Raw genomic sequence first — 23,044 nt, 5'->3', positions numbered from 1 at the left:
AGGTTAATCTGTAGAACCCAATGTGCAGAGCCCATTAACTAAAATATAAAATACTACTAACTCTTCACATCTCCATCTGGCACAACATTGACTTAGTAATTACAAACAAATCCTTAAAATTGCACTCCTGGAAGTAGGACAGTATCACCCACCTTAAATAAATCTCTTTGAAGATGGAACCCCATTCACACTATTTTGTTTCCATCAGATAATTGCTTATTTCAGTATTTTCAGCTAAGGGACTCCCTAAGATCTAAACTCAATATCTCATTATCACATTTACACACTTTTCTACTCTGGTCACTGGAATCTCTAACAAAGCTGTTAAAAGTAACATCTAAGATTTGTGGTTTATTACATTCAGTGGGTAAGATCAGGTTCAAATAGGTAGAAAAAAAGTACAGATTTCCTACAGGTGATTATATTTACAATGATACCTTTTCATTGTCATCCAATACAAAACTAAAGCTCAATTTCAGGACTCACTATGGCTGAAAGAAACTATTTTGGGGGAGGGAATTATGGAGAATTAAGCACATTTCTTTGGGAGTTAAATTATTGCAAATATCCAATTTAGAAAGTAATTTTTAAGTAAGGTATCAATTAAGTAATTTGGAGCATAGTTGGAACAAAAACCTACAGGACATAAGGGCCCAGGACCAGGATGGGAACCTCTGTCCTATACCTAATGGTTAATTACATGCACCTTGGTTGTGGCTTTTAGTGCAGATAATTCTGAAAAAAGCATTAATGTCTTATCACAAATTATGGGTTACAGCTCCTCCATTATGATTGATTAATCTTTTTGCACTTGATCTTCCATCCCCACACTCAAAACATCTACTAAATGCTCTAAAAATGTCTCACAGCTAAATATAAATAGAAAATGCAAACCTTGAGACCAAGCAGTTTCAAGAGAAAAGCTCAGAATCTGACACCTTAACACCTCAATTTAAAAATAAACTTGAATTTAAAGCAGCGGTCATTTCAACATAACCACATCTTGTTTTTGTGCAGTTCTGAGTTCCAAGGAAAAACAACAATAAAAACATTCACAATAAAAGGAGACATTGTATTCCCTTAAAAAAAACATAGGCCTACCTTTTGTTCAAATACAAAGTTGTGACATGCTAAATTACAACTATTTATATAAACAAGACAATATTTTAATTGCAGTTACTGAGAACTTTTACACTGGGAATGAAAAATTAATCAAAAACGTGATGGAATTGTTTAGGACATCTGCCCCCATTTATGTGAGAAACACTATCCAGATCATTAAATGCAAACTCTTAGGGGATTTCCCTGTTGTGTCTATACATTCTTATTTAATTGTAATTAGTTATGTTCCCATTATGTACAGGAAATAACACCCAGGTCTCGATTACTCCTCATAATGCCTTATACAAGAACAAAGACCCAGGCAAGCACTGTACTAAGTTTAAACACCTGTTCTTGCCGATATTGATCCAAATGGCTTATTTATTATAAGCGACAATGCTATTCATATTGCAGGACTGTATAAATGGTATGAATTGCTGAACAATGGATTTCGGCACAGCTGCTTTGAACTAGTGTGCACCCCCAACCCACCTCTGTCTGGGTAAAGTTACACGAAACAAGCTTGACCCCAAACTCCCATAAAGTTTTCCAGACAAATTGGCATTATTCGAGAGCTGTCCCAAAAGCAACGGACATGTGCAGAGGACTAAATTGCCCTTTTATAAAGGGACTGGCAGGGATCTCATTCTGGATCCAGTTCATAGTTGACACAGAAGTATACTCATCCTATATTTCAAGCCAGACAGAAGTGTCGGGCGAAATGTGAGACCATTTCGTTGTGTGGATTTTCTGTTTGTTTTAACTATCACTACTTACACATGTCTTCTGTTAAAAAAGGAAAACTAGAGTTACTATAGAACGTTAGTTTCAGTTGATGGTCCAGATAAAATGCTAAATGAATTTCAGGGTCAGTCACAAATGCAATCTTTAAGTCTTTTTTGCATTAAATAAAGACTATAATGCTGCACAGGAGCAGCACGACGGTGTTCCATATCCATTCGAGCATTCCAAAGAGAACTTTGAGGATCTGATTGGGAAAACGAATGGACCCCTCGCAGTGCATGAAGTACAAGTACAAAAAGTAGGTAGTTTAATTGGGCTTCCTATCAGGGTCACTTTTCACATTTTAGGAACATAATTTCATGTAAATAACACTACCAAGTTCAAACGCAGTTCAAGCTCTTTCGTGCTGATCAATTGTTCTCCAATTTTCCAAGTGAATTCACAATGTACATTTTCACATCAAACACTCGTCTAAGCGCCCTCTTCTTTAAACAAAAACCTTCCCAGTTTTAACAAACGAATAAGGGTATTTCTCCGCTGACAATTATTGCAATTATTTTTGCTCTTAGGAGTCTTGATAAATAATGTCTTAAAATATCCAACTTGCAACTACATGTTTTCATCTATTACGTTTTAGGAAAACGTTGTATGTCATAATACACATAAGAAAACATCGTTATAGAATCTATAACGAAACTGATTTATTTGTATGTTCTTCCCCCCAACTTCATGCCACACAGCAATTAAATCTGATTTAGTTATTTAGCTGCCAAGCATATCTTGTTTCAACTCGGTTGAGTCTGCGTTACAAAAGAAGCAACACCAAGACAGCTGCAGACTTGTGTAAGCATATGAAAAACTGTTTTTGACAAAAATAATACATATTAATTCTGACTGGATTTTGCGAGGTGGTTTCATAAACAGTAGTTGCAGTATTGCATTGAAACAGCAAAGACAAGAAACAAACCTGCATTCGACTTTTCTTCACTCCCCACTCAATGCTCCACAGAAGTCCTGTATTTTTTTTAATTTTTTTTTTAACTGCACTCTGAATTGCGACTGTATTCTTAAAACTGCAGATCGTATTGTAACGTAGTAGTACCTGAAGCACTTAGGATATACATGAAATATCTAAAGTAGATACAGTATTAATGCCTATCGTCAGCTACTCCCCCCAAAAAATAATAATAGTAACTCAAAATCATACAATTAATAGCTCGTTTGTAAAGAATTATACGTTTGCGACGTCCGTTCTTAATTATTCCTCCGCCATATCTTTGTAAAGCATCTCTTTTGTTCTTTTCTGATATGGATATCTAATTTTACACATCGGAGTTCCCTCTCTTTATTCCGATTTCGGTTCGTTCCTCTCGGTACAGCTCATTTTCTGCTCTCCTCTCTCTCTCTCTCACTCACTCCACACACACACAAGCACCACAATGGATCCTGTCCCGATTCTTTCCAACAGTACACGATTGATGTTTACGACCCTTTCTTCTCATTTACGGTAATGTATTTCAGGCCATCGTTTTAACGTTGCTAGGGGCAGAACTCCGCCTTCTGTAGGGACATTGGCTGATCATTGGCTGCTAAACCCTGTTGGAAGTGGTTGTAAAGATTAAATCTTGTATGGAATAATTTGTAAATATATATATAATGTGTGTGTGTGTGTGTGTGTGTGTGTGTTTGTGTGAGTACTTAATTTACTCTAATTATCAATATATAATTGGCAGTTTATTTTTATTAAAGTATCAGACACGTCTTGTCTAGCACCAAAAATCCTTGGTGGAAAATTGCACCTTTGTATTTTAATTACGCAGTATGTAGTTCTTTCTAATGAAAAAATGGCGATTAATTGGGTAACTGGGGGGTCATGGTATTGTCTTTTTGCATGTTTTATTTTGAGATAGATTAAAGAAAATACTAAAGAAAAAAAATGGCAAACCCTTTTTTTAAGATAATTCCACATATTCAAAATCTCACTGTTCTGTTGAAATATAGGGACATGTTTTACATAGTTAGTTTTTTTTTCCTAAAAGTGGATTAAAAGCATATAATAATAATAATAATAATAATAATAATAATAATAATAATAATAATAAACTGTTTCATACTTATTACAGCTGTATTAACAACAGTACAAATATGTTTTGCAGTGACAATTGTAATTGTTTATAACAGTGCTGGCAAATTGTCTTGTGCATCTCTAAATGACTGCCTTTGCTAATATGTGTGCTATAGAGGCTAGGTAAAATGTCAGTGGGAGGTGGATGTAGATTTTTTTGCTATCATCAGTTTTCCCAAACCACATTCCTTAAGTCTGTACGATCACAAGGATATAACCCAAAAGGATTAAATTGGAAGATAATCAGGAAACAGCTACATCGAAACTGGAAAGATTCACAAATAAAGGAAGGCAGTCCTGCAAAAATAGAAACATCTATGAAATAGTGAAAATCAAGAGAGAAACACCTATGAATATTTTATCAGATTACCAGCCCAAGGCAAATCTGATTTAATTCTTTAAAAAGTTAAATTAGCAGCAACAAACCTTCAGACTCATCACTTTTATCTCAAGACAATTATAATTCTGAGGGTTGAAAACATGCTATTAATGTACTGATGGTGAAGAGGCTAGGATATGTGCAACACTAAGGTAAATTTAAAGCAAAATGCACCCAATATTACAAACCCAACTCTAAAATGAAGTGGTTCTGATCTCTTAAAAATATATATAATTATACCTGATTGTAGAGAATTTTCAGATTATAAAGGATGGTAGTTTAAAATATAATAGGATGACCTATTATGGTTGTATTTGACATTTCATTCTTTTAATTGCAGTCTTTTAGACTTAAGAGGAAAATAAAATCATCGCCTGATTACAAAATAATATTCTACTGTATAGAAATGACAGGTGAACTTGACAAAATCACATGCTATATATACAATTAACTAGGGATGATCAGATTTAACCATAGGTTTCAGAACCCATATCTAATAAAGTTTTAATAGTCTTTTGTGTAATGCTAATATTTATTTTTATATAAAAGTCATACATTGATCTGGCTTTATTGATCAGTTTTTAGTTTTGGGTGAATATATGCTTATTAAGTTTGGCATGTTTGTATGAATAAGCTTAAAATGTAAGAGAGGTGTTTATTTCTGTTATTTCAAGGCCATTGTTTTCCATCACAATAGTGCACTTGTACATCAGTCAGAGCATATTTATGTTGGTTACGGTTGTGGTTTTCACACTTTTTAAGCCCAGTCTTTAGCATTTCAAACAGAATAAGGTCAAGTGATTGGTCATACAAGCGTTTCATATTTCAGATTGAAATATTTTTCCATTATAATGCTGAAGAACAAACCCTTCATAGATTGAAGAGATGCCAAATACAATTAAGGCAACATGTATTAAACTGTTGCAGGCATGGAAAATGTAGGCAAAAATGTTGAACACAGCAAAGGAACAAGGGATAGTCCTTACTGAAGTTCCATCTGAAAAAGTCTGTTTATGTGTTTTGTGTTAAACTTTTCCTTTGTGTAGCCTTTCTTAAATAATTAGTAAAGCACCTGTCCTACTGCAAGATAAACATCAGCTTTCATGCTGATTTAAACAAGAACCACATGGCAATCAGAAAATAAACTAATCACATAGCTTATACTCTTCAGATTCCTGAAGGCAGGTTTAAAACTTGGTTGAAAGTTTTTGTATTAGTGAAGCATTCTGCAAGCAAAAATACACCATGAAAAGACAATTAGATTGCACTTAATAGAAATTCAGGTTATTGTTTAATGATGGCTAAAGACTAGACTAACAATTACAACTTTGCTTAATGTATTTTATTACCAGTTGCAAATATAATGCTTTAAGTTACAATCAAACTATAATCATAGTACTAATTTGTAGAACCTTGTGTTTTGCACAATTCTCCATAGCAAATATATGGATAGATTGTGCACAACACAGGACCCTACCATGAGGACAGGGAAAAAAATAAAATGTATGAATGTATGTATGAAAAAAAAATAAAAAAAAATCAATGCTTTCAATTTCGGAAAATAATATACAGATTTATATTATTTATAAAAGGATTTTAACAGATATGCATTTGGTGACCTCTGGTGGTAGTCTTTAGTTATTGAAAATAATTATTAGAGGAAAAAGAATGTGTATTTTGACATTCGGGTGCACAACCATAACAAATTGTACACAACATGTACAAATATTAGTACAGTTTGTATTGAAGTTTTAAAATGAAATAAAATGTCAATTAAATGTATAATGATTGGGGAACAGTTTACATATTCAGTCTAATGAGGGAATTATGTTAATTCTGAAGTTTAGATTAACTGCTTTATTTATCTAGCAATAGAATTGGGAAACCAGTACTGGTTTCTGCTGCACAATTAAATGTCAGACTGCGTCAAATGTCAAATTATGTGGTCATTGAAAGAAAGACGAATAAAAAATGAAAGAAAGAACAAGATCAGGGGAAGTAAAACTGCTAAACATTGCCTGAGTGTGAACCTCATTCAAATATTTATGGAGCAACATGCAAATCCCTTAGGCTTATACAAATGTGATATTTTTTCTTTCTCTCCAGCTTTGTCACTGGGAATGTTTTGCAGTTTGTACCAATGCTTTCACTCAGCAAAGGGAAGTTCCTGGAAGATTCTCAGTGACAGCTGTTCACTGTCATTCCAGTGTAAACCCTTTACTGGAATCACAGGAGCATTTGTAAGTGTTGAGAGCCTGTGTATCTCCTTTACCTTCAACACTAAAGAACAAGAGACTGCAAATGCAATGGCTTATGCAGTCACAATGAATGTCATACAGTCATATCTGGTGCCTCTATCTAAAGCCTCAAAACCTATTTGCATCTCTTGCTCTCCATTCTAGTCCATTGCAAGACTCTGGCAGTATGGGATTTCTTCAGATGTTACACACACTATGATTTTTCATCTACATTTATATTTGGTACATTTTTCTGAATGCCTTGACATATTTTCTACTGTGGGCCAAAGAAATGCATTGCTACTGGCATTAAGCCAACTCTGTAGAAACATATTCCACATATGGTCTAGCCTAGACAAAAATGTCTGCAGTTATAAATCAGGCAACTAGACTAAAACTGTGCTGTTGGCTCCTTAGACACAACATAATATAAGGTGTTCTGTACAGTTCATCCCTTTTCTCTCCCTAAATGGCTTCATGGCAGATGTCCCAGAATGAGTTCTAAACAGTAATTTAATTGTTTTGTTGGTGACATACAGTACTGTGCAAAGGTTTTAGGCAGGTGTGAAAAAATGCTGTAAAGTAAGAATGCTTTCAAAAATAGACATATTCATAGATTCTATTTATCAATTAACTAAATGCAAAGTGAGTGAACAGAAGAAAAATCTAAATGAAATCCATATTTGGTGTGACCACCCTTTGCCTTCAAAACAGCATCAATTCTTCTAGGTACACTTGCACAAAGTCAGGGATTTTGTAGGCATATAGTCAGGTGTATGATTAAACAATTATACCAAACAGGTGCTAATGGTCATCGATTCAATATGTAGGTTGAAACACAATCATTAACTGAAACAGAAACAGCTGTGTAGGAGGAATAAAACTGGGTGAGGAACAGCCAAACTCAGCTAACAAGGTGAGGTTGCTGAAGACAGTTTACTGTCAAAAGTCATACACCATGGCAAGACTGAGCACAGCAACAAGACACAAGGTAGTTATACTGCATCAGCAAGGTCTCTCCCAGGCAGAAATGTCAAGGCAGACAGGGGTTTCCAGATGTGCTGTCCAAGCTCTATAGAAGAAGCACAAAAAAAACGGGCAATGTTGAGGACTGTAGATGCAGTGGTTGGCCAAGGAAACTTACTGCAGCAGATGAAAGACAAATCATTCTTACTTCCCTTCGCAATCAGAAGATGTCCAGCTGTGCCATCAGCTCAGAATTGGCAGGAAACAGTGGGACCCTGGTACAACCTTCTACTCTCAGGAGTCTGGTCAGAAGTGGCCTTCATGGAAGACTTGCAGCCAAAAAGACATACCTCCGATGTGGCAACAAGGCCAAGTAACTGAACTATGCATGAAAACACAGGAACTGGGGTGCAGAAAAATGGCAGCAGGTGCTCTGGACTGATGAGTCAAAATTTGAAATATTTGTCTGAAGCAGAAAGTAGTTTGTTCGCCGAAGGGCTGAAGAGCAGTACACGATTGAGTGTCTGCAGGCAACAGTGAAGCATGATGGAGTTTCCTTGCAAGTTTGGGGCTGCATTTGGGGAGAGTTGGGAATTTGGTCAGAATTAATGGTCCATCATGCAGTAACATCAGGGTGGCATCTGATTGGCCCCAAATTTATTCTCCAGCATGACAACAACCCCAAAAATAAAGCAGAAGTCATTAAGAACTATCTTCAGCGTAAAGAAGAACAAGGAGTCCTGGAAGTGATGGTATGGCCCCCACAGAGCCCTGATCTCAACATCATCAAGTCTGTCTGGGATTACATGAAGAGAGAGAAGCAACTGAGGCTGCCTAAATCCACAGAAGAACTGTGGTTAGTTCTCCAAGATGTTTGGGCCAACCTACCTGCCAAGTTTAATCAAAAACTGTGTGCAAGTGTACCTAGAAGAATTGATGCTGTTTTGAAGGCAAAGGGTGGTCACACCAAATATTGATTTGATGTAGATTTTTCTTCTGTTCACTCACTTTGCATTTAGTTAATTGATAAATATAATCTATTAACATGTCTATTTTTGAAAGCATTCTTACTTTACAGAATTTTTTTCACACCTGCCTAAAACGTTTGCACAGTACTGTAGTATCTGAACGTCACTGGTGATTGCTGAACACATTTTTACAAGTTTTGGAGAAATCATATTTTCCTACACATTTTAAGCAATGTATTTAATATAATGGTAACATCTTTGAACACAGTTCAAACTGTAGTCCAGAAAACAGTAGTGGAAACCAATCCTTACTTTATGTATTTACTTGTTTATCTCAGGTGCAGAAGGAGACCGGTGTAGAACCAAATTCAGTTCCCAAAAAGAAGGCTGTTCCACTCATTACGCAGGTGACAAGATATCTTTTGCGTGACATTATTATTATTATTATTATTATTATTATACTCCACTATTGCTACTACTACTAATAATGTCGTTGTTCAATCTTCATATCTTAAATACAAGCCATTACATATTACATATTTCGAGTCAAATTATGAAATCTGAGGAAACAAAGTTTGACTAGTACATTGGAAGAAACACATTATGCTTCTGACGTTCCAAACCGCATTTCCACTGTTTCCTGTTCCTCTTCCGTTTAAACGTGAAGTTTATTTATTAGGGTCTGTGTCGGAGGACGAAGAGCACGACAGATGTAAAAATACAACATACCTAGATCTAACAACAACTCATCTTTGTCAGATATTTGTTTTCTGTTGGTGTTTACTCCACCACTGGTGTCAATGTTCTTTTAATTTTATGACACTCGGGGTGTTTTTACATATTACTAGAACTGTGATTGGCTTGAAAAAGCGGTTAAAGCATAAACTTATAGACAAAAATAAACAATCAAATACCATACATTAAGTTGTTGTGTTTAAACAGTGGATACAGTGTGTAAATCAGCAATTAAATGAAGGTTTGATTATGTCTTGATTTGATAGTTTTATACATTATGCAGTTTATGTAGGCCTACTTATTGTTAATTATTTAAAACGTGTTACAAATAATACGTGAAATAACAGTACATTTTTCTTTTAGGACAGCATGTGGCAAAAACTGAAGTTCCCATAGGTCTCTGCAGGCTTTCAGTGTCATGCTTACATAGGTAGTCATGCTTACATAGGTTCGTCGATATCTGCACTTCCCAATTATAATATTTAACGAAGAAGCGGGAGTTGTCACTAGCACCGTTCAACAGTTTAATCTTCTTGGTACACACAGAGTAAAAATGCTTGAAGGAGACCACAAAAAGCACCAGCAAGAGTGCACAGAATTGCTTGCACTTAATTTAATATCGATGCTAACAATTTTAACGATGTGGTTATTGAGGCAACATAAAATCAGATTTCTGCACGAAACTGGCGGAGCTATGTTTTATGGTAAGTGTAGCGGATTAAAGGTAAGTGAAAAAATAAATAAATAATAATTTCAAGTTCTTTATTTAAAACTCAACATATAGTCCGCTTTTATCTTCCTGGTTATGTATTGTATGCCACTTCAGGAAAGTGACAGTTCATTAGATTATTGTTTTCTAATTTTAAATGCAGAATGTATGAACCTATGGTGTAATTTGTATTTGTAGTCCACATCAGTGTTCAGTAGAATGAAAATGTGACAGTCGTGTTGATAACTATAGACCCTGAGCTTTTAGATAAATAAATAAAGGAAATGGATATTTAAAAAAAAAAGTGTAATGAAAATTAGTCTTGATATTGTATATCATTAGTCATACTGAACTTTATCTTGTTCTATTTGCATTGTGTATGCTTAAGGTATATTGCTAGAATTGTAACAGACATCACAGTGCCACAGAGACAGCTCTTGTGGAGGCAAATGTATTAAAAAAAATACTAGTATTTTCATCTGTGTAAATAGTTTGCTACAAAAACACCAACCCTTTGTCCATTAAGACAGGAAAGAGCTGCAATGACTGATTGCACTTCCTGATTTAGCAACTGGGTTGTGGGTCTTGACAGGGTGAGGGAATGACTTATTCAGTTCAGCAGTTCTGTTTCATTCATTTTCACAGCCTGCATCACATTTTGTCTTCTATTCTGTGTGCATCGGAATGGATGGAATAATGAATAAGACTGACACAGATTTTGACCAATGCCAAAGCAGTTTGTAAACTGCATGGTTTATTTGTTTAAAAACGCTTTTATCAAAACATACTCATTTATTGCCTGATTGGATTAACACCTTGCTCAGGCAACATAATTTAATTGTACAGTTGTGTGAAATCTAAATCACAATAAATTGTAAATTCACATTAAAACATACTATAAAATTGATGTTTGGGGAGAATAATCATTCTTCTATTTTTTTCCTTAAAGGGTTAATAATGGGACTAATTCTACGATATGCAACTGCTCCATCAAACCCAGAAAATGCCACACTGTTCCACTGCTGTAGCCTTAACAGCACTCCTGTCTCCCTGTTGGTTAATGTAACTACTCGGGTGCATCATTACAATTACATAGGAGAGGTCAGGAACCACGATATTCAAGGCTTCCATGTCAATCCAATACTCCAGAAGGTAAGACATTGATGTCCTGGTCTGTGTATACAATTATTATCTCTCACAGAAAAGTTATTCAGCTTTATTTGATATTGAAACTGTTTTTATTGTTATTGATATTATAGATACAGCCACCAAATCAAAATAGGAACAATACTTAAATGGCAGAATGATGAACTGTTCTTAGTAAAAGTTGGTGTTCAACAAAACAGGGTTGAAATAACGTCACTGACATTAAACGGGCTTAGCTTCCTGTTTATCACAGACAAGAACTTCAGAGGAAGCTGCCCTGCAACATAATTTCCTATGTCTTCAACCAAATTAACCACAGTGAAATTGTCTGAAGTTTACCAAAGACATGGCCAATGTGTCTTATCACAAATGCTGCACCAAATAGCTTTGTCATTCACCTGTTATTTAATCTAAACTTGTTACAGGGGGAATGTATACTAACTATATTACTAAAAAGCACCAGCCAGACACACAAATACAAAAACAGTGTTTTACAATGTATTCAGTAGGATGCAGGCTCACCACTGGCTTTAATAATTGCTGCAATCCTTTTGATAGATGGACTGAGAAATACTATGCCTTTTTCCCCCACAGCATAGTTTCTAGTATAGAAATTGGGCTCTTCTCTATTTGCCATTCCCATTTGTCATAAATCAATTAAAATGTAATGTAATTATTTATTTAGTCTTATGTCCTTGTCCAAGACAACGCCCATTCAAGATGGATATCTTCTTGATTTGCTGTGTTTTGGACACTACAGGCCCTTTCCAAAAAGTCCCATTAATGCTAACAGTGATGTCGACAATGTCACAACACATGTTGGTTCCCTTGAAAGAAACAAAACCTCTGTAGCACTTAACCCAAGGGCACACCTCATAACCTTATTACTATATAGCTCATACACACTTTTGTATATTTTGGCATATTTGTGTGCATAAAGTTATATTTTATAATATTATCATTCTGTATTCCTGCTCATATTAAGTTCAGTGAACTAGCATTGTTTCAAATTAATTGGTTGTGCATGCTGTCAGCTGTATGATCAGACAATACTGGAAGTGGAAATTGGAGATAGTGCTTTATTTTGCACAGGTATTATCACCCAAGTGATTAAACAAAACTTTTAACTGTTCTGATTTAGTTTTGCTTGAGTTTTCTCTCAAGAATGGCTCCACAACCGTGTAAAATTATGTAGTCACTGTGTAATGTCTAATATCCACTGGGTCCCCAGAACTCATTTTAGATGTGACTTGAGTGAGAATTCAAGACAGCCTTGACACTGTATTTTTTTACTGTTTAATTATCTGTGGAGGTTTCTTTTTTTTCTTTCTTTTTTTTCAGTGGGCGAAAACAAATTTCCATTGTACCATGCATCCCAGCATGCTTAGATTTATCCTATCTATTACTTTGCTCCAGTAAGCATTCTTCATTTATTAATTACTGTTATAGCAGGGGGGCTCAAGCAAATGAACCTCTTGGTTCCCCCAGGAAAACTTATGTTCTCCTTAATAGCCTGTCCTCGTCATCTTTATGGGATGGAGTGTTCTTATTAACAATACAGTCGAGACTTGTTCAAAGGCCATTCGGTGGGCTGTTTTGTCCAAGGCACCATAAAAGTCATTAAGGAAGTGATCCAGATGGGCATTGGTGAGAAAGATAAGGATTTCCTTGCATTACGGAGTCCATTAGATAGTGGCCTATTGGGAGCAAGATACTAAAATCTGTAGTCTGATTTACTTCACAACCGTTCTGTTGAAGAGGGTAATTAGAGAGTACAGCATACCCAAACCCTATATCGTTAAGCTGTTACAAAAATAAAACCACTTGATTATGCATAATTTGCTTTGCTTTTATTAGTTTCCATTATAAAGTGTTTAATTTATTTCACAAAAGACCATAAAAATGCATAATGTTTTTTGCCATGTGGATCATTTTTGTTGCTTACATTAATTTATATTTAATTGAGTGGGGCTGGCAAAATAGCATGAGCCATTTACACTACTGACAGCCATTGCTTTCTGCAATTAACAACCCAGCACAGTGGCAAAAAATTAAAAGAGGATTATAAAGGTTACTGTCTAAAATGTTTTTTTTTTTTTAATTATTATTTAATGCTAACACATTATCCATTGATTTTCCTGTAAGCGATTAATTAGGCAATTAAGGTTTTAATTAAAAGTGTAATGTGCTTTTAACATATGTAAAATGCTTCTGGATTTCGATGATCTTATTTTAAGTAGCTTCCTTTCCATTTCAATTGGTACACAGTTTGTTTTTTGAGTTGAATGACTATTCTGAATTTAAACCAAAGAGTGACTTATTGGATTTTCAGTAGCCATTAGTAATAATAAAAAATACAAGTCATACATACTAGTTCTAATAGCTAGCAAGTGCAGACAAGATGCACTGAAGTCATAGGTAAGAGCTAAGGGGAAGGGGGCATATGGGAAATCGAAAACAACAGGAGTACTAGCAATGTAAAAGCAAGCAGTATAATGAAACCGTTATATAAAGTGCAAAATTACAGGAGAGCTGAACTGCTCAGGGGAATAAACTGCTGAATCTGAACAGATATATCTTGAGTAATCACTGGAAGGTGGTCAAGGAATCAGTTGTTCCACCATTTAGGGGCCAGGGATGAAAAGGAGTGGGTTTAGAGCCCAAATAAGAACATATTCCTATTCAGTCCAGATGTGTAGATGTGTAGATGTGTTTCCTTTTTAATAAATGAAGTGTTGAATTGTAATTTTGCATTGAAGACACTATATTGCACCTGGATAATAAAGCAGAATTAAATAAAATGTCCAAATTATTTCTCTATTTTCTTGGGAAAGTCTTTCCATGTTCTGATTGCTTAATTATTACATTTCAAATGAATGTTGCCTTTTCAATGTAGAATAGCAACCTTTCTTCAAATCCTTCATTCTGTCTTTTTCAGCTTCTTCATTTGCATGAATGTAGTATACAGCATACAGTGCCATGGGGGATTTGATTTAGTGTTCAAACCTTAGTTATCATTTAATGCTCAGGGCACCTTATTAATGTGATGCCTATACTCATCAGTAGTGCTTTGATGTGCAAAACTATTAGCATTTGCCAATGTGAGCAGAAAGGCTGTTTATATGTGGACTGTACTGTATTTATAGCACATAGAAATAACAGTGCATCTATGCTATGTAGAGTAGATGTAGTAGTAAGTTTCTACATAGAAAATTTGACAATGTAATACAATGGTGTATAGAGTAATGCAGTATCACAGTCCAGAACAATATTCTACATTACTATTTATGTGTTAGTCTAATTGATTAAAATTAAAAATTAAAAACATTTCCCAAGCAAAGTTTTCTTTTGAGTCCAGAATACTATCAAAAGGGGGAGGGACAGTTACTGTTGTTACTATGGGATCTATGAATGGAAGTTGTCTAACAAAGCTGCCTATAGGCCACTGTACCCTGTCACTCAAGCAGCCCTGTTTGCTATATACAGTGTCGCCACCATCCAGTTGGCGAGAGCTTCCTCCACAAGATCTCAGTACTTTTACTGCTGGCAGACTATTTAGCAGTTTCTGCAGGAGCTGCTGGATGAGGGCAGGTCCCCATCCATGCCCATGGTCTATTTAGCAACCATTTCTGCTTGTCATGTTGGTGAGTCGACCTGGGGAACATTTCCTGGCCTCCCAGTTTATGAAGGGAACGCACAGGCCCCAATTAATTGCACACATTGTTGTGTATTTCAGGGTTCAAGTGACAATATTTTAATTATACATAGAAAAATGCTTCAATATTGGATACAGTTGTATAAAGCGTTACACAGATTTGAGCATACCCTTTTTTGTTGTTGCAGTAAATTAGTGTGGTTCGGTAGCTTTTATTACACATCTGCAAAATCAATAATCATGTGCAATAATAAAGTGCACTCAACTGGCTTTATCAGTTCCTAGAACATTAATGTGTTATTGTTAACACATTTTTGGTCTGTTTATTGTATCAGTTTATTTCTACTCTTTTTTTTATACTTAGAAACTAGCTTATGGGAGAACAAAAGAGCAGATAATACACAAGCAGTAGAAATTCAAAACAGCTTACTTTCTTATTCAAAAATTGGATATTACCCATTTAAAGTGTTTAGAAATAGTGTTTGGGCTACACACCCACACATGCACACACACACACACACACATATACATAGATATCCTTTTCAGTTCAAAGGAAATGGACAATGGGCAGCATTCACTAAATTATTTCTTTAGTATTTAATTTCCATAATTTTTAGCAGCAGCAGTAGTAGTACTAAATCCTCTTATACTACTGATATGTATTTTGCACCTTGGCACCTGAAGTTAGTATTTAGTAATTTATGTTTTTTTTTTTTAGTTTAGCCAACTGCATAATATTTCTGAGGGGGGTTTGCATCTGTGCTCTAGAAAACAAATCCTCAAACTTGTATCACTGTATTTTGCATAAGTATATAGAACTAAATCTGATCCCATACCAAATAGATTACATAGATTTTTCCTGCAGTAATGGGGAACAGTCTTAGGAAACATCATTAGATCTGCCAGAGCACATTACCATAATGGTATTTCTTAAGCTTCCTCACATTACTGATGTCTTCATTACCAAGAGACAAAAACTAAAGTGTAACTCATGCATATGGAGTTCTCTTTTGATTTGAGTTTTCATTTCAATAAATGATTTGACAGTTTCTTAAAGGGATTGTGGATTCTGAATGAGCAGGATATTCGGAAGTTCTTATACACATTATTTCTGAAACAGAAGCAAGGGGTTTCATCTTAAAGGAGTGCCAAGTTTCTAATGCAAACAGCTGTGCCTTTAAAGAGACATTACATTGGTACAGAGCTACTGTAGGCAATTTTTGTGTTAGTATTCCTAGTATTATTCATCATATATTTCATCCAATAATATTTAACACACTACCATACATAAAATATAAAATGTAATCAAACAATACTTATTTACTATCTTGGCAGATGGCATTTGATTTTGAGGTCTTCTTCAATCTCTTTCTCCCTCCACTCATATTTTATGGTGCTTACACTTTAAACCAGGTAAGGCTTTGTCACATATTTTTTCACAGTTAACGTTACTACCTTACTGGTGTGAAAATGTTGTTTCATATTGGTCCAGATTAAGTAACTTGTGAATTTAGCCTGGATATTAAAAAATATATGAGTAAAATAAAAAAATGTTTGGTGTTTGACATTTAAATTAAGCCCTTACTGAAACTTCTCTAAATGATTAGTTTTTCAAAACAAGTTTGTGCTTTTTCTTACTTTCGTCTTTTTAAATATTATTGTTCTACCTTTTGTTTAATCTCAGAGTGAGCTGTTGTGTAATAATAGGTACTGAAAGTCAATACACTGGGCCTGTAGGTGTCTCTGTTGTAATGGGATTGCATTATCTGGGAGCTCTGTCAGTGCTGGGACTGATGTACTTATCATAGCTCATGGGGGATCATACTGTTCTGTTCCAGAGGCATTTCTTCAGAAACTTTGGCTCAGTGTTGACATATGCCTTCCTGGGAACTCTGATCAGCTGTGCAGTTTTTGGGTGAGTGTCTTCTCTTGACCTTATTATACTGGAGAACTGTTTAGCCTAAATTAATGTGACTATAAGGATATGGTTGCCTGCAAAACAATATGTTTGTGCTATGTTTCAGTACGGGACAGCGCTTCTTTGTCTGATAACAAACATTAGACAGAAAATAAGAAAGATATGCATATATACTGAAAGAGCAACACAAAATAATACCTTAAGAGAATATTTTAACCATTTGGAACTGTTGTATGGTCTAAACAAAATGCATAATTAGTTGTGTTGATATTTCTGATGCACACAAGAGTGACAGGCTTTGTACAGTAATAACATCTGTGTTAAATTAGCATGCATCATATTTCACTGGATTGTTTTCCCTCAAGGCCTTAGCAGTACCTTAATAGTCAAAGGAATAATAATTAAAACTATATTGTGACTGTATTGCTAGATAACCAATGCACTCTTAGCTTAGAAGCAACATTTAATATGTTCTCCTTCAAATGTGGAAAAGATTTAGAACAAAAGAGAATCAAATTGATTTATTTGTACTAGACAAAATCAGTTTCATGTCCAAAATATCAGCTTCCCTTAGTGTAGTTGACTTCTCAAGTCTTCAAATGTCTGCTTATCTTCATCCCTGGGAATTTCCTGCAGGAAAGTTTTTCTCACCCCCATGTACACTAATATTATCTTTGTAAACAAGCAAGCCGTTTTACTCCCATAGATGAACTGTTGTGTGTTGGCACGTAGAGCTCCTCATCCCTGTTGTGCTGCTTTGTGTGTTTGAAGGAATCTGTTTCTTATTCAGCTACAAAGGTGGAATTGTCCCCTCACTCACCCCCTGGAAAGAACACAAGGAGAGCCACTCTTAAAACTTCACGATGTAATGAAAGACAGCCATCACTGTGGGCAGCAAGAATTTGGTTTTCATTTTCCTTTACTCCTACAAAAACATACAGCACATGCCAGAGTCTGTGCTTCAGTTAATGGCCACACATTCTCAACACCTTTCAGACAACTAAAAGTACCATCGCTCCTTGCATTAGCATTTTCTCATGATTCTGGAATGATGTTTTTCATAATTACCATAAAAAGATGTAAGGCAAGGATACATAATCAAGGATACAGACATCCTACAATCCCTTGGTTTCATTACATTAAATTTTTACAACACATTTCTTTGTAATTCAGCAACATGTTTAATGTATAATTTTATTTAGTGCAATATAAAACAGATTGTGTTGTTTGTGGAAATAGCCACAGAAAGTGAAAGTCTCTTTTGTGTAAATGTTGAGAAAGGGGAAATTATTTAAATGCAGAAGTCATTCACTTTTGAATTTCTTCACAATGTGCAGTTTTTCCCATGTTTAGGATTAATATTCGTTTTGATCTTCATGGGAAATTTCAAAGTAGATCTCTATCCTTTTAACTATGTTGGTGTGTTTTAATGAAACTGGCCATGATTTTAGATTTTTTTTCCTTTTCATTTGTTTTAAACTGCTGAGTCCACTGTGCAAAAATAAAATGAAACCTTTTATGTTTAAGAATTTAATAATTTATGTATAGTAGTTTCTAAAACCATAAATATGGTTTTATGGTTTTATACATTACTGTATTGAACCAATCAGTCTCAAAAATGTGAGGATGATATTTTTGAATGCAAATATGTAATTTCATGAGAGAACCATCAAAACTACTCCCAAGAGAAAGATTCTTTCCTTTGACCAATATGAACTGCTGATTTGCATCTAAACAGCATGCAGCTGAATTACTTGAAATACAGTAGTTTACTCATAAACTAATATAGGTGTAGTGTCAAAAATATAAATATATGAAGATATCAAGAATATTCATTTTTATACATTGGTTTAAAGGAATTACATTAACTTATAATACTGTACAGAGTCACATGTTTGTGAATTATCAAATTATTTTAGTGTTTGTTTCAGCTGACATGAAAGACACCTGATATATATCAGAGACAAGGAATATATGAGGAAAACAATCCTTAGGACATTGTCTACCAGAGCTCAGAACTTGCAGTTGTACTGGAAAGCATGCATGACCCAAATTGAAAGTCAGTCTGCAGATAAAGGAAAGGTGTTTTTTTGTTTATCTGTTTGCTGGAGGGTTGTGAAAGTCCATGATGGGTAGGAAATGGATAATTCTGTTATCTGATGAAGAGATAAACAGCATAACAGGGCTATGGAAACAGAAAGTCACATCCAAGGCAGGAAGAAAACACAAATCCCTAGTCGCAGCTAATAAGAACCACGTCTGAAGGGCAAGTGTTTGTGACAGACAGCGAGCTGGGAGACAAAGCATTGATGGAGCACACCCTGCTGAGTGATAATTGGGAGCAAAGACAGGGAAGGAAGGTGTTAAAATAGGGCCACAGGAGTAAGGCAGTGGGCACATTTCACTCAACACTGTCAACACAGCCACTGTTCCGGAACAATACAGAAAAGCATGATAAACTTTTTCTTTCTGGGCTTCACAGAATAATGACTAAATGGACTAAAGAGCTCAGTGAGCCACTGAAGGAGTCAGGATGAGAAAATATCTTGCCCCTTTATTACATAATTTAAGATACAATGCTTTTATTTAAGTGTTACCACATTTAAAATATGTCTGAAATCTTTTTAGAATCAAAATCTGAATTAAAATGACTTACCCAGATAGCACAGCAGCGTTGGGCCAACGTCTGCCCGACGGATCATAAGTGGTTGGACCAACGTTGGAAGACAACGTGTCCTTTTGCTCATTGGGCCAACGTTGGTGGGTCCATCCGTGTTTTGACCTACAAATGTTCATCCCCAAAAGTATCCTTTGCTCTTATCCTGTATTCAGTGTTGCTCGTAGCTTCGCTGTCCTCGTCCTGTCGTCCCGGTGTTTTCAGAGCCCGTTCTTGATTTTGTAGAAATATATTGCAGAAGAGCATAACCACAACACTTTGTCAATGCTTTGTTTTCTCTCTCCCTGAGGTACAGATGTGGGAAACTTGACAGAGTATTTCTAAAATTGTATTATCCAATACAAACAGTTAATTTAAAAGCTGACGTCTTATACATGCTCAACAGAAAGCCTAATTAAATAATAAATGTAATATTAAATAAGAATTACAGATCCCCAGATTAAAACACAACAGAAAGACATGTAAGATCGTATATTCAAATCACTCGGCAGAGGCATTATTAAGGAATAACAAGCACCGATTTTATTCACAAATAGATTAAACATTTCAAAGAATAAACGACAAACGTCTGATCTTGCTTCTCAGTGATCGTGTTCCTGAATCCTCTGGACACGTCTGGCTCAATTGCCTTGAAAAAGGGCCCACAATGTGGCTACACCTCGAGTTGAGTGGACCACCAGGTGTTCAGGCACTCGTGTCCAGCCGACTCGTAAGCCGTGATAATGGTGTACACAATCCAGTGCGAGAGGCGCTGCTTTGAAAGCGCCTGGCCCCGCGTCCATGCTCTGTAGGACACAAACAATTGGTCCGAGCGCCGAATGTCCACGGTGCACTCCAAATAGCACCTGAGAGCCCGCACCGGGCACAACAGATGTAGCCTACTCTCCTCCTCCAAAGAGAAGAGAGGAGGATGGAAAGCCATCAACTCAATAGGCCTGATATGGAAAGGAGACAGCCCTTTCGGGAGGAACGCAGGATTAGGTTGAAGCGTAACCCTGGAACCATCTCCCACAAAACAGACACATGCAGGGTGAACTGACAGGGTGTGTAACTCGCTCACACGTTTTGCCTACGTGATTGCCAACAGAAACGCCATCTTCACTGACACTAATCTGATGTCAACTGACTGCAAGGACTCAAACGGGCCTTGGAAAGCACGTCCAGCACCACATCAAGGCGCCACGTGGGCAGAGAAGGAGTGCGGGTAGGCCTCAGCCTGCACGCACCTTTCAGAAACTGCGCCTCCAAAAAATGAGAGCCTGGAGGCTCGCCATCAATCTTGACATGACATGAGGAGATGGCGGCCAAATAAACCTTGAGTGTGGATGGGGACTTGCCCTGGTCCAACAGCTCCTGCAGGAATTGCAGAATGACAACTATATGGCAATTACATGGGTCATGAGACTTCTCCTAGGAGAAGGAGTCCTGAGACCTTGTAGAGTGAGCTTTCGCTGACTGAATAATAGCCCAAGTCATCAAGCGATCCTACTCAGGGGCCAGGCCCAGAGCTGGAGCAGGACCGGGTTGGGATGCCACAGTGTACCCTGCACCTGAGACAGCAAGTCCGCCCGAAGGGTAGGCTGCCAAGGCTCTCTGACCAAGAGGGAAACCAGGTCCGCAAAACCACAGTCTGTGGCGCCAGCACATACAAGCCTAGTCGCACCATGTGTGCCGGGGGGGATACCGGGGACACTGGGCGCCATGCTGTTCGGAATCCGGAGGGCTCACGTTATAGAAAAACCACCAGCCGAAGTGGGGCTTAACACACCAGAACCACTACACGGATGAGTGAGTGCAACAGAGCTCAATCCAGTAAACTGGAAGAGCGAGACCTCCTACAGCCACAGTCACGGGCTGTAGTGCGGGCGCAAGCCGGCGGAGGAGCCCCTCTCGCAGGCAAGGTCTCTTACAGCTATTACTGCCGCTGTGTGAGTTCTCGCTCTGGCGGAAAAAGTCCTGTGGACAAAAAACCAACACAGCGACAGCATGGCTAATTTAAATAAATAAAATTAAAATAGTATAGCAACACACAACTGTAGCGAATCGGTGGGTGGATGGTACTATTTGTACTACCAACCAGCCGAAAAATGCAGTTTCTGTTTTTTATTTACAAACACAGAAGCTCTCACCTGTCTTGACGAACCAAGGCAAGGGCAAAAAGAGGAAGTCTTTGTGCAGACGTCACCTTTCATACAAACAGGAAGCGGAAGGGTCCTGTTTGAGTGACAGGCACAAGGGCCAATGGCAGCTTTGATTGACAAATGTCTTTGATATGTTCCAGTGATGCGTGCTGAAAACCCCTCCCCCTTGGGCAGTGCTTCTAACTTGAAAGATAACGTCCCTGTTGCAGTCTTATACTTAGGGGAAGTATTTTCTGATATGAGGAAAACTGAAGCAGTGGGCTTCAAGTTTTTGAGACAATGAACACATCACAAGCAATACCTTACAGTACCTGAGCCTCTCTATATGAAATATCTGTCATCTGTAGATATTACAAATAGAAAAGGGAAAATAAATATATTTTTGATTAGTATTTAAAAATAAATCTGATTGACATTTTCCACTGAAATTATATTCCTATACTGCTCATATGTTAAAATTATTATTCAATTGAATGTTTTTTGGCATAGCAGTGACACATGATGCTGTGCACATAGTACAATCACATACCAATACATTTCTATACTAGACACTACCTTGATGAGGCATAAAAAGTAAATTAAGTTCAACTGCATCTTTTTTGCCATAGAGCATAGCAGGCTGCTTGAAATACATTTTCCATAATATCAAAGTCAGGCAGAGTGCTTTAAACCTGTCAGGAATCTCATTGGAACGGCAGGAGGTAGAAATAATGACAGGCTGCAAAAATATTTAGTTTGTCTCCTGCAGGAAGTATGAAGTGAATAGGAGGAATCCTTTATAGGCAGTAGTTGAGGAGGTGTATGCTTTTTTAATTAGTAGGGGGCAAAAGGTATCCTTGACTTTGCTTTGACTTTGTTGATGCAGGGAATAATTTCAAAGAAGAATACTTAATTGCAAATTGTAGCTGTGGTCTTATTTCTTTTTAAAAACCTGTATACAAGTTAGGTTATCTATTCTTTCTAATGGGGCATGTGGTAAATTGCTTTTACCTTGCACTAGTTCAATAATTCAGATCTGCACTAATTTAGGGGAGCTTTTTCATTGAACAGGTTTCTGGAGTTTAACCAGCTAAGCTCATATAGGAATGAATAAAGCTCATTATGGGATAACTTGATACAGTATAATTACCACCTGTGTTTGTACATCAAGAACTGGAAACCTTGGGTTGAAAATAGACTGAAGAGAATTCTGTTTGCTCAGTGTCTAGGCAAAAACAAATGTAAAGTGGAGTGCTTTAAAAAACAAAGACTAAGAATAGCAAAACAAAATTAAAAATAATAAAATAGTTCAGAAATGGTCTCAGTAATTCTAAGTAATTAAAGAGTTTGGTTGGAATGAAAACTCTTACAGAATTTCCCTTGGTGAGCTGCTGGGTCTATTCTTAGCCTTTCCTGTGTCAGGAAGTCATCTGGAAGTTACAGTCTGTTATTCACATCAATGTCCTAATATATTTCTCACTAGGATTGGACAGGATATAAAAAATCTCTAAAGTTTAATTTATAACACTTAATAATCAATTATTAATAATATCAATTATTTTCC

General features: G+C 36.4%; 2 protein-coding genes and 1 long non-coding RNA gene across 4 annotated transcripts in view; 1 reads left to right on the top strand and 2 right to left on the bottom strand.

Moving 5' to 3' along the window:
- dipk2ab (divergent protein kinase domain 2Ab) overlaps window positions 1-3,319 on the bottom strand; it is a 30,755-nt gene extending 27,436 nt beyond the window's left edge. The window contains exon 1 of one of the 2 annotated variants that reach the window (XM_066708875.1): window positions 2,813-3,319. The gene's annotated coding sequence lies outside the window, so the exon portion shown is untranslated. The remainder of the gene's footprint in view (window positions 1-2,812) is intronic. The other variant, XM_066708874.1, reaches the window with a different exon arrangement.
- Window positions 3,320-9,218: 5,899 nt separating this feature from the next.
- Window positions 9,219-23,044, top strand: part of LOC136753061 (sodium/hydrogen exchanger 9) — a 122,203-nt gene continuing 108,377 nt past the window's right edge. The window contains exons 1-4 of the mRNA XM_066708872.1: window positions 9,219-9,959; window positions 10,914-11,116; window positions 16,101-16,178; window positions 16,604-16,680. Coding sequence (XP_066564969.1) covers window positions 9,809-9,959; window positions 10,914-11,116; window positions 16,101-16,178; window positions 16,604-16,680 — 509 coding nt within the window. The 5' untranslated portion in view covers window positions 9,219-9,808. The remainder of the gene's footprint in view (window positions 9,960-10,913; window positions 11,117-16,100; window positions 16,179-16,603; window positions 16,681-23,044) is intronic.
- Window positions 17,190-19,416, bottom strand: LOC136753065 (uncharacterized). The gene is made up of 2 exons (XR_010817393.1): window positions 19,340-19,416; window positions 17,190-17,506 (listed from the first exon to the last, which is right to left on the bottom strand). It is a non-coding gene; the product is annotated as an uncharacterized LOC136753065 (long non-coding RNA).

The sequence above is a fragment of the Amia ocellicauda genome, chromosome 7 (assembly GCF_036373705.1).
Source record: "Amia ocellicauda isolate fAmiCal2 chromosome 7, fAmiCal2.hap1, whole genome shotgun sequence".
Taxonomy (NCBI): domain Eukaryota; kingdom Metazoa; phylum Chordata; class Actinopteri; order Amiiformes; family Amiidae; genus Amia; species Amia ocellicauda.
The sequence above is the reverse complement of the archived record's forward strand: the minus strand, read 5'-3'. Positions and strand labels throughout refer to the sequence as shown.